Consider the following 12,555-nt stretch of genomic DNA (forward strand, 5'->3'; position numbering starts at 1 on the left):
TGCTCAAGCCGAAGCATCTACACGGAGCCCCTGAGGGTCACCCTTGCTGCCGCGGGAGACGCGGCGTCCTCCGGGACACACACGTAGCCCTTCCATCCCCCTGACACCCACGCACCAGCCTGCGCTATCGACACGTGTCCCAAAAGTGCTCCCTCTCCTTGCAAGCACTGCCCGTGCCCCGCGCCGTAAGGGGCAGCTGCAGGGACAGGGTGCCCGGCAGGTCGGAATCTCGTTCGGTTGAAGATTAGCCCGTGTGTTTTCCCAGCCACCCGAACTCCCATTCATGAATTTCTGAAGCCGCCTTCATTCAGTCTTTGGTGAGCGCATGAAAAACATTTTCACGTGTTAAGATCCATGACTTGTTTTTTCAATCGCTTATGCGTAGGCATTGATTTAGCAATGAAAAGTGCTCCACGTGCGCATAAAAATAACCCTTGTCCGTCTGCCGGCGGTGGATACGGTCCGTTTCCGTCTGGCAGCCGGTGATGCCCCAGCGGTCACCCAGGAGCGCCTGGGCGCGCCCGCTCCCGCCGAGCCGCCCCGGGGAGCAGCGGCTTGCGGCAGAAAGCCCTGGGCGGCTCCGGGCGAGCAGAGCCCGCTGTGCCCCTCGGACCCCGCGGGAACCGTGCGCACCGGGCTGACTCGGGGCTCCGCACGGGTGAGGCTATCCGCAAATCAACTCAGTGATTCAAGAAACGGAATTCACTCAGGATTCTTGGAAGGGCTCCGTTTTTCTAAGTACTAAAGCCGCTCAGACAATGGTATAAATGAGAGCTCTTTAACGGGAGCGCTTCTATTACGTCCCGCTGCCTCTCCCGCGGACCGCGGGCGGGAGCCGCGGCACGGTTCGTCCCCTCCCCGAACGAGCATCACAGACAAAAGGCCCCTCCCTTTCCCCCGATGTTGTTGAATGAAACTCCCTAGCACAGCTCCCCACTGCCGGGGGTCCTCCCGCCGGGGGACGCTGCGCGCCCCGCCCGCCCTGCCGAGGCGGCTGCTGCCAGGCGGGCGGCAGTGCCCCCCCACCCGCAGCGGGGTTTGCCAGCGCTCCCGCCAGCCCTCCCTCCTCCCCGCCTGCCCCCCCGCTCGGCTCACGCGTCCTCCCCTCCCTCCTTCTCAGTGGTCTGCCGGCTGGCTTACGCAGGAGCCGCCGCCAGCACTGACAGCACTTGGCAGAAGGGGTTTGCCCGAGCGCTCCCGGAGCATCTCCAGAGGCGCGGCGGCACCGCCTGCCCGACTCAGCACGGGAGCGGCCCAGAACCGGGAACCGAGGTCAGAGCTGGCGAAAGGCTGAAAACCGGGAAGCACAAAAAAATACCTAGAAAAATACCAATACTACTGCTACTAATAATAAAGAGTGGTGGGCAGGGAAAGGAGGTCGCGGGGGAAAGCAGAAGGCGAGAAGAAGGCGCACCGCGGAGGAGGAGCCCGGGCAAGGGGCAGAAGCGGCCCCTCGCCGGGGCTGCCGGCATCCCCCCTGCCCCGGGGCGGCCGTCGGGGCGGCGGCAGCAGCACGTGGCGGCGGCGGGGCATGGCCAGCGCGGGAGCTCCCGCGGCCTGAGCCGCCCCCGCCGCCGGCACCATGGCAGCCGCCGGCGATGCCGGCCTCGACGTGGCGGCGGTGGAAAGTTTCCTAGAGGGGCACCCGGAGCTGGTGGAGAAGTGGCTGCAGAGGAAGAACTCGCTCCCTAAGGCGCCTGCCGTCCCCGCCGCCCCCGCCGGCGGCCCGTCGGAGGAGCGGCGGAGCAGCGACGGCCCCGGCGGCAGCTGGGGGAGCGCGGGCGGCCCCGGCGGTCCCGGCCCCGGTCCCGGCCCCGGGGGGCTGCAGCGCCGAGCGTCCCAGAAGGAGCTGCGGAAGAGCTTCGCCCGCTCCAAAGCCATCCACGTCAACCTCACCTACGACGAGCATGTGCACGCCCGGGCGCAGGAGCCGCTGAGCAGCGTGCGGCGGCGGGCGCTGCTGCGGAAGGCCAGCTCCTTGCCCCCCACCACCGCGCACATCCTCAGCGCCCTGCTGGAGTCCCGCGTCAGCCTGCCCCAGTACCCCCCCACCGCCCTGGACTACAAGCGCTACCTCAAGGAGCACAACGAGCGACAGTTCTTCCTGGAACTGGTCAAGGACATCTCCAATGACCTGGACCTCACCAGCCTCAGCTACAAGATCCTCATCTTCGTCTGCCTCATGGTGGACGCGGACCGGGGATCCCTCTTCCTCGTGGAGGGGACCTCCGCCGGCAAGAAGACCCTGGTGTCCAAGTTCTTCGACGTGCACGCCGGCACCCCGCTGCTGCCCTGCGGCTCCACCGAGGACAGCAACGAGGTGCAGGTGCCCTGGGGCAAGGGCATCATCGGCTACGTGGCGGAGCACGGCGAGACGGTCAACATTCCCGACGCCTACCAGGTAGGAGCCGGGCAGGCTCCCCGGGCCGCGGCGGCGGAGGCGCGGACCGAGGAGCCCCCAGTGGCCTGGCCCGGCCTCCCCCCGGGCTGTCCCTTCCTCCCTCCCGCAGCCCCGCCCGGGGTGGCCCGGCCGGGAATGGCGCGGTGGGCGCGGGGCGAGTGCCGGGGGGACGCCGGGGACAGCGGGAGGGGAAGCCCCGCCTGGGTGGCCGATGGGGCTGAAGGGGCCCTACAGTGGCACAGCAGTGCTCCGGGTTTCGCAGGAGCGACAGGCGCTTCATGTGTTTCTAAAGCACGTTTTGGAACCGCCTGAAGAAAAGTTAAAAAAAATGCTCGTGACAGTCCCAATGATGGTGTTATTAAATTTCTGTCTCAGTGATCCCTGGCTCTCCGCTGCTGAAAAAGTCTCTTTGCTTTTAAAAGATCATATATTTTCACCTTTGCATATGCCCACTCAGCCCACATGGTACATGTTCTCAAACGCATTCCTAACAGTGTCCTGTTATTCTCCAGCAAAGACTTTGCCCACCTTTTACTTCTTTAGAGGCTTCAGTGTGAATTGTGAAAATGCAGTTCTGGCTTCAAGGCAGAATTGACGAGCCTTTGCCCAAATGTGCCAATGTAGAGCAGAGCCTTCAGTTTCCTGGCTTGAAATTTACCTCTCTTTCCGGGGGGGCGTCTGTTGCTAGTGTTTATTTGTGCAAGACACTATCAGCAATTGAAGGTTCTTGAGAAAATGAAGAACCACAAAGTGGCACGTTTTCTCAGTTAGGATCTTGAGAAAGGTGGCAGATGTATGTCTCGAAGAATTTTAGTAATAAACATTGTCCAGTGTCTTGTTTTAATCTACAATAATAACAAAATCAATAAACGTTAAAAAGCTGATGATGCTTTACAGCGTACTACAAGGAAGAAACTTGAAAAATAAGATTTGGTTATTTTTGCCTTTTAAATACAGAAGAAGAACCAGGGTATATGTATTTGGGGCTGAACATTTATTTGTCAAGCAGTATTTGAAAAATACTAGGCACCTCACAGATCCAGACTGACAGAGGTTCCCAACCCACAGATTTCAAAGGGAATGGTAAAAATGCTCGACTAAAATGAGTACTGGATCACCTTTGAAAAAAATTCAACTGGCTTTCTTCCTTTCTTTTTTTCCCCTTTTCTGCATTATACACTTTTTCTTGCAATCTGATTTTGTTACTTTCACTTGTAGAACTGCGCAAATCCCAGAATATCTGCGGTTGTAGGTGAAGCAGTATGTTCTCAATACTCTCAACTTGCTAAACAGATAAAGGATATCTGAGTTTGGCTAGGAAGGAACTTGATCCCTCCTTCTAAGCCCTGGATAGCTCCAGACACCCTTTTTTTGGAGGTGAGAATGCCACTGAAAGGGCATTGCTTTCTAGTCCTAGGGATATATATTGTTTTATTTTTAATTTTTTTCTTCAGTGTTTCTTCACTTTGTGTTCACTTCTCTGTGAAAAAGTCCAGCTTCTTTGAACAGTTTATTTTCTGTTTCATCCACAGAGAAAAGTGAAAAGCAATCCATCCAGTTGCCATTCCCAGTGCTATTTATGTTATACTTTTGTCTGGCTCTTATTCAAAATCAATTTAAATATTATAAATAATACAGTTCATTGTATCCTTAAGCCCTAAGTACATTAGTTGCAGTAGATGGGCAAGTTCTAATCCAAGTCCATCCTGTAATTACATCAAATGCAGCTTCCCTACTTTCAGTGGAGCTACTTTGATTTACTTTAGTGCAAATGAAACTTAAGACCTTCCAACTGTAATGAAAGTTTTGCTGGATAATAAAACAGGGCCCGGCTTTCAGTCATGTTTCTGAGTTAGTGCAGTTTATTTTCTCTTACTTGGCAAGGATATATACCATTGTGCCTCATCAAAAGGAGACATTTCTAATTGAAGGGTCTAAGGAGCTCTGTGGAAGCCCAGGTACCTGCGTGTGAAGAGGTGACAGCTGTTCCATTTCAGGTCATTGTATTGCTCACAATGGAGCACTTAAAAAATTAATAAATATGATAATATTATTTTCTGCCACTGATGATGAAAGTGTTTAATCAACTGTCACATAAAAAACAGCACCACCAGGAAACTCTGTCAGGTGGAGCTGAAGAAAAGGGGTGACAGAAGAGCACCATTTTTTTGTCCATTGAAGAAGGTTTCTACACTGATGCTAACTGTTTGGCAAGAAAAGGCCTTACACAAGGTCAGAGGAACTTCTAGATTAATTTAAACTTCTTTTGCTTGCTTTTTTAAATTAACAAACTTATTTAAAATAGGTAAACATACTTCCATATCATCAATTAGTTAGTTTACTGTACTGGGAAATTTATTATTATTCAACCATCTCTGTTTTCTCAGAGCCTGATCAAATACCATTTGGAATTCTACCACTGAGTACAAATTGGGTTGCCTGCTTGTACTGTCAGCTATGACTGACATTAATGGTACTTCAGTGCAATCAACATTACAATTAAATGCTGTCATGTCTTGTAATGTGTTCCATGCAGGCAGTCCCCTGTGCCCATCAGCCTGATTGTTTCGGGGAGTATTTGTAAATGACTGCTTGTGGCTTTGTCAGAGGCAGCATACTATTTCAATTACACATTTATTCTTCTAAAAAGAAAAAATGCAAACAAAATATTATTAGATGGGGCTTTTCCACAATCCAGGTGATTGTTAGTATTGTTGAGTGGGACTTTCAAAATCTGCTCTTGTGAACAATCTTTCTTAATTCAATAAACATACATAGATACAAGGTTTGGAATTAGTATCACATATTGAGGACTGTATAATAAATACTTCTTTTAATACTAAACAATGACCATATAAGATCTCACAGTAGTTTAATTGATGAAGTTCAGCTTTGGCTGAATAAACTTTTGGAGGCTCACAGCAATAGAAAATTCGACAAATAATTTATAGAAAGGTTTAAATGAATGTTACATAATAATAATAATAATAATAATTTATAGAAAGGTTTAAATGAATGTCACAGTGGCATTCAAAAGTTGCACAATTTCATTCATGGCATTAAAAGCTTTATTTATTGCATTGCAAAGTCATTTGATGAAAGTGAGTTTATAATTTTAGCTGCAACATGCATGATCTGATATGCAAGTGTTAGCAGTACAGAGAATTTGAGAAAAGGAAAGCAATTAGATACTTTCTTTCATTTTCATTTTGAAGCCAGTCTAAAACTGTTTCTCCTGAAATTAATCCAGTTGAATTGTAAATCAAACTTTCAGTCACTTTAAGTTCTAAAATAAGGCCTTGGACGCTCCCATATGTAAATTTTTGGAAGTATTTCTGACTCCTTTTTCATATGGGAATAATGAACTATATCTTGAGCACACACGTTGGAAGAAGAATCAGATCTTAACTGGCAAGGGAATTTGGGGCCTAAATGTCTATTGAGGCTCCTTTTGACAGAGAATCGATGTAGCTTCCATCATCACATATGAAGACTATTATGCCCATTTTAAGTACACAGACAGAGACCATTACCTGTAGTTCTTAGAAGCTGTCTTCAAATTTAAGGTTTTTTTCCCATTTGAAGCTGTGGATTTTTAATGTCATCCATTCTTCTCATAGGACATCCATGGTGTTTAGCTGAAATTACTGATAATTTAAATTTTGTTCCATCTCTTAGAGCAGTATTTAAATAATAAACATTTTAAATTGCAAGTAATGTTTGGTTTTTGATATAACATTAGCTGTGCAAAAATTAGGAAACAATTTAATAGCATCCCAAATCTTTCTAACTAGTGGAAAAAATATTACCCTCTAGAATAGTAAGCATATATCAGAAAGTGGTGAAATGTGTGTTCTGCCATTTTCCAGTGTCAGCAGAATAAAGTTTCTGCACATTTTATGTTAACTTTGGAATTTTAAAAGTAGCTTTAAAAGACAAAAGACAAAAATGGCTTACCAGATGGATGTTTTAATAAAGCATGTAGCAAAGAGGAGAAATATTAAATGGAGTCACGCTAAAACATGAGTTTTGTAAGTTAGAGAAAGTGCTGTAAAATATGATCAATTGTTTTTCAATATAGTTCAATTCCTCAAAAATAAAATATAACCACATTACTGCAACTGAAATCAAGGAAAGTAAAATTGAGCTCTCTTTGTACAGGACTTTCCCGTTAGCTCTTTCAAGCTTAGGCCAAGTGTAACATAGTTAATGCACACACAACCCTTCACTGCAGGTTTTAAACATCCTCCAGTACCTGGCTACAGGCATGGGTGTTGTCTTTTTCAAGCCCTCTTGGTGAGCTCTGAGCATTCAGAGTCTCCTGCTGTGCCAGGACAGCATCACAGAGATGCTGCTCAGAGATGCAAACCTCTGAGCCTGGGGGGCCTGTGTGGGGCTGCCTGTGGGTGCAGAAGGTCAGAAGAGGCATGAGGCACATTCCCTTACACAGGGTAGCTGCTTGCTATCAGCAGTATTAACAGCAGATCTCTCTCAGTTTCTAAGAGCAGTTAAAGCACTAAAACCCCAGGGCCTGGGAGGTTCAGCTCTGCAAGTGGGAAGCACTAGCATCAGACAGTGGCACCAACACAAATTCCAGTGTTGACTCTTAACAGGAGAGACGTTGCTCTTAAGACAGCAAAGATTGTAAGACCTGGCAAGCAGAATACACAGTGGTGTTTAAAGTTTCCATGTAATATAGAAAAAATTAAAAACCAGGTTTTCTTTGCTGTACATTAAATAGGATTAGGAAGCGCCATGGGGAATGCAGGAAATAACTGCAACAGTAAAGACTAAGATGTTCTGATGTGCTTTGCATAAAAAGACACTCCAGCCCATCATGCAAAATTTAGGAAAACTTGGAATTCTAAGTACAAGTCCATAAATTGGTGAGGGGGTGTTGAAATCATCCCTGTGTCTGCAGCCCACTGGCTGTGAACATGACCTTCATCCTTCATGTCACAGTGGTGCTGGCCTGGGAGAGAGATCTTTCTACAGGAGGCAGGTCCTGGGAAGGAAAGGCAGAGATCCCTCAGGGCAGCAGCTGAGGATGTCTCTCACCTCCTGTCACCTCCCTCACTCCATAAGTCTTCTCCAGGAGCAGTTTCTGACTGATGCATTCAACATCCTAAGACCTTCCCAGGTCACATCACCACAACTCTCTGCATATGCCCACCAGGGGCAGGAGCTCCTGGCTGACACCAGGGACACAAAACAGCAAAGGCTCAGTTGTTTCATGTCCCTGTGCTGCTGCTGTGGATCCCCAGGACAGACAGGGCTGTGCAGTGCAGTGTACACTGCTGGTGGCAGCCCTCAGGCATGGTGAGGAGTCACACCTTCCCTCCACAGTTGTGTGAGCAGGTGAGGCTGCCTCCCCCACCAGGCAGGCAGTGGCCTGGCCCCCAGGGTTGCTGTCATTACTCTGTGGATCCTCACCAGCTGCTTGCTGCCCCCGGTGTGCTCACCGTGCATCTGATGCTGAGATATTTGGGATGAGCAGTAGGTGGCCCAGCAGTGGCTGTGCTCAGGGTGCCCCAGCTGGGCTTCTTTGTCACAAGTGTCTGCACTAGTCCCCAGCTCTCCTTCCTGCAACAGGTCCCTGGGCTGCTGGCCCTGCAGAGCTTTGGCAGGAAAAATTTTTGGAGAGCTGGGGTGGTTTTCCTTTTGGTAAGCTGATAGACATTAACTGGTTTATTGCTCAGCCAATCCATCTGTCTGTAGAGTACAGATGTTCTAAATTTTTTTTTTTTTTTGCCTCAGACATTCTAGAATGTCTTTGTAGAACAGATGTGAAATTGGTGACATTCTGTAGCCTATAGTTCCTCATGAGAAAATAGTAGATATATTTGATGAAAGCAGGTCAGTGACCTGAATGAGTCAAAAACTGCAGGATTTGGCCCTTCAGATTTTAGCTGAGCTCCTGTTACAAGCACAAGACTGAGTAAAGCTGTAGTTTTGTGCGGTAAATAATTTTGGTATGTTCTGCTTGATTGGCTTTCAATTTTTCAAAACAAATGGATATTTCATTTTGGTTATTTACAGTTATATGCTATTGCATAGCTTTTCTACAGAATAACAAATTTAAGAAGTATACATGCATTGTTATGCAAGTTAATTTGTTTTACTTTTCTAAAATAGCCCTATTGGAAAACGATGAAAAACAAATGAAAGTAATGGCTCTGTAGCTATGTGCTAACAGGGCAACAGCAACTCTGTGCAGTTTGAGCTTCATGTCTCTAGAGTGTGCATTTCAAAATGAGTGCTGCTTTGTCACAGTAAGACTGCAGCTGTAACACTTGAAACTGTGTTGCCCACCTGAGTAATCTCCAGCAGGTGCTAGGTTTAAACCCATAGACAGATTTCTCTTGCAACACCCAGGACTCTTGTTGGTTTCCTTGCACAGAGGAGTATTAGCTTTCTAAAGCCACGTGTGTGTACATTTCTTGTATCATTATTATTTAGGAGGTCAGCACAAAGCCCTGTCCCAAAGAAATGCTGGAACAAGATGGGAACATAGGCATGGTTATAGTTGGTGCCCAGTGGGGCATAGTCAGGGCTGGTACAGGAGAGGAGAGAGAACCACCACAGACGTCATCTCTAAATATTGAAAATTAGAGGAAAAATATTTTTCTTTGTAAACAATTTATTTAATACTGATACAATCAGACTGGAAGTGCACAGAATCTGCTGTACGTAGGGCCACAGCTTGACTCACTGTCGTGCTGTTGGTGATCTCTCTGGAGTTTGTTTTGAAGGAAGAAAACAAAATCCCTATGTGATGGATGTAGCTAATGTCCTACAGAGGAATATTTTCTGACCCCTACTGCTGATCAGTTCAGACTATGAAGCATGAGTTGTAATTATACTGATTTAGGCACTCATATTTGCAGACTTGCCTATAAAGTCATTTCTTCCTGTTTAAGACTATTTGATTTTTTACACATTAATTTTGTGCAAGTCATAATTAGACAAACGTGCATTGTTACTAATGCCCATTGTCAAACTAATAACTGAAACAGTGCTCAGAAAGAGGGCTCATAAGTCATATGAGACACTCCCACCAATCAAACTAAAAAAAGCCCCTAAGTCCTGACATATGTGGGGAAAAAACCACCAAAATAAATTTTAGTATTGCATTGTTACAAATCAACACCTTTTCCTTTTTTACAAAGTAAGCCACTGTATAAATTCCCACTATAAATGGTCTTAGTTTTAAATCTGGAACTTAATTTTTTTAAAATCAATGTTCTCTCCTTTTATAAAAATTGTTTTGGAAGTAAAGAAATAGGAGTTGGCTGTGCTGTTTCATGCGTCCTATCTGTTGCAATAATTTTTTTACTATAAGAAATATTGCTGTCACTGTATAAATAGTCACAATATAACTGGACTGTGCTTATTTACTTGGGAGAATTAGGTTTGCAATGCTGCTGCCTGGTACTAGTTTGTTCTGCTGCCTTTGTCTCTGGGGATTTAGGGATTTTGGGGCACATGACAGGAATACCTTCAGCAGTCCTTACATGGCAGTCTTGTCAGAGATTGCTTTATTACTTGTGTTTTGTGTGTGAGTTTCATGTCTACAAGGTTTCCCCTTATCTCCTTTAGTGGTTTTATGCTTGAGTTTTGTTTCCTGTTTATGCACAATGTAATTTGCACCATATGTGATTTTTTAGAAAAGTGTATCTAGAACAGACTGCGTGCCCTAATTTTTGTTATTTGTATTAAGCTTTTTTTAATGTTATGCTTTGAATCTAGAGAACTTGCTGTCTTTTAGATTGCTCTTTTAGCTTTCTTGCTCTTTTTTCTTTCTATAAAAGCTTATGTATTACACTTACAGGAAGTGTGATTAGGAAAGCGAATCAGTTGGAAGTTATGAAATCTTCCAACTTCAGTTTCTTTATTTTTGTAAAGGCTCTTGGAGGATGGCTTTCTATAAATTCACTCAAACTTGTCTATCCCATGCAGTTTGGTACTCCAGTAATACTCAGGTGTTAACAATGCTGTCATAATACTTGTATTAGTTATTTTTGATGCAACTTAATCAGGAACTTAAATACAGTATAATCCAGGAAATTTTGATGCAAGTTTGTCTGGTTATTTTTTCTAATAGAGCCCTTTCTAAAAAAAAAAAAACCAAAGCAAAAAAATGGTGCTGTAAATGGTAAAATAGAATGGGCCAGGCCTGTTAATAGAGTATTTTTTGTAGTGTTCTCTTATGTCATGAAAATATTTGAAAGGTGTTTTCAAATAATAAAATCAAAAATATCCTTCTCTTTTAGCTGTCAGCTTTGGCTGAGGCACTTGGTGCATTTCACTAGATTAAACACTTTTCCTTAGATACTGAAGAAAGAGGAAGTGGCTTTGTCATGAAGACTTAACTCCTGGAAATGTTATCAAGCAGGTTTCATCCTCCATTATAATATTTGATTCTTAGCTAACTTGGGTTATGGTTATACTTTTTTCTTTTGTTCTAAATCATGGTAATAATGCTCACACAAAATTGACTAGTTTTGATAAGGTTATAAAGACATGTTTTCAAGTTCAAAGAGTTATCCTATGTTGAAAAAAACAGAAAAAAACAGTGAAACTTGTATGTTTGCTAACAGTGTATGAGCTACCAACTTTAACTGAAAGTAAACACCAAAAGGCAGTTGGTGAAACTGCTCAGAAGACAAAACTTTAGCTGAAAGTTGAGATTCTGATAATATATAATTGTAGAACCCTAATGGAAAAATAAACCTCTCTGTACCTTAATCTGGTCTTCTACAGAATAAAACCATGAAGTTATTTATCTGTTCTCATTCACTGGCAATCTTCAAATATATCCAAAAACCCAGGACTACATTGTTCCTGAGCTGGTAACTGGATTACCAGCACTTGGATGGATGGATCAGACTTGCTCTCTTCTGTGTCTTTACTTCATTCACCTTTCACAGGGCAACACTAACAATCAATAAATATCCTTAAAGCCAGGATAGGGTTTGTCTTACAGAGTAACTTTTCCTTGATGGCAGATGTGAAATTCCACTTAAAAATGCCTCAGCCTTCACATTTTTAATATCTCTGTGTAGAAAACTCATTATATAGAACCAAAGCAGTATTTAGTAATTCTTTAAACAGTTAGTGGAAGACTTTAATCCATGAGTGTTCTTGCATAAAAATACTGTAAGTACAATTACAATTATGGTGAAGTCTCTCTCTCAAAAGCTTTATCTAGTCTGCCCCTGATTTTTGAATATATGTTTTAATTGTAGAAAACTTAAAAGCAAGGGCTGCATTGCTGCCATAAACACTGGTAGTCCTTACTACCCAGGAGCCCGGTGCAAATGAGGACCCTGTTGTGTTGCAGGCTGTTCCAACATGTGGGATAATACAGTTTATATCTCAAAATGTTTGCAATCTGACAGAGTTTCTCTCTGATTTACCAGCTTTGTTGAGAGCTGCTAAACAGGCCTCCTTGTTCAAGGTTACCACCCTGTGAGGAGAGGGGGGTATAAATATTGTCCATTCTTGGCCATCACAGTTCTCACCTGGGCATTAAAGTCTTTACTGGTACTGTTAAACTCAGTAAAACCACTCTCTTAGATCCTGCCATGTATGTCCTATTATGACAATAACTGATGAAAGAAGAGAGTGTGGGGATAAGTGGTTTGGAACATAATGCAGGTCATCCAGTCACTGCTTTCTGTGCATATTGCATGGTTCAACAATAACAATGCTGCCAGGAACAGCATTTTATTTTGTTCACTTATATGTCTCACCTCATCACTTATTCAAATGTCACCCAAATGAAATTCTGGTATGCTTTTCCACAAAAGAGTAGGGGTAGGTTCACTTCACATCTTGATGATTCTCAGCTTTTACCAAGTTATTGGTTTTTTTGTAAATAGTGCCTCATTTTTCCAATTAAGCACATTAGCTTTCTTCGACTGCTGTACCTTTCGTTTCGGCTCCAAGACGCAATACCCTTCTGCTAAAGGTCATCCAGTTCTCTAGCATCAGAGGATATAATCTGATATCCTGCTTCCTCCTGGTGTGCAGGCTCCAGGGAGAGAGACAAACAGAAAACTTCCATGATCTGCCTGAAAAGAGAAGCAGAGCAGCAGGAATGAGCTGTACATTAAAGAGCATGCCAACACTTTTCAGGCTGCTAATCCCAC

General features: G+C 44.7%; 1 protein-coding gene and 1 long non-coding RNA gene across 2 annotated transcripts in view; one reads left to right on the forward strand and one right to left on the reverse strand.

The window, feature by feature from the left end:
• The first annotated feature begins 916 nt into the window (after positions 1-916).
• PDE11A (phosphodiesterase 11A) overlaps positions 917-12,555 on the forward strand; it is a 109,516-nt gene continuing 97,877 nt past the window's right edge. The window contains exon 1 of the mRNA XM_071434844.1: positions 917-2,401. Within this exon, the coding sequence (XP_071290945.1) occupies positions 1,583-2,401 (819 nt within the window). The 5' untranslated portion in view covers positions 917-1,582. The remainder of the gene's footprint in view (positions 2,402-12,555) is intronic.
• Positions 11,159-12,555, reverse strand: part of LOC139593651 (uncharacterized) — a 103,571-nt gene continuing 102,174 nt past the window's right edge. The window contains exon 3 of the long non-coding RNA XR_011680361.1: positions 11,159-12,477. This is a non-coding gene — a long non-coding RNA (uncharacterized lncRNA). The remainder of the gene's footprint in view (positions 12,478-12,555) is intronic.

This window comes from Agelaius tricolor, unplaced genomic scaffold (genome assembly GCF_023055355.1).
Source record: "Agelaius tricolor isolate 1412-34295 unplaced genomic scaffold, bAgeTri1.0.p SCAF_10, whole genome shotgun sequence".
In the NCBI taxonomy this organism is placed as follows: Eukaryota; Metazoa; Chordata; class Aves; order Passeriformes; family Icteridae; genus Agelaius; species Agelaius tricolor.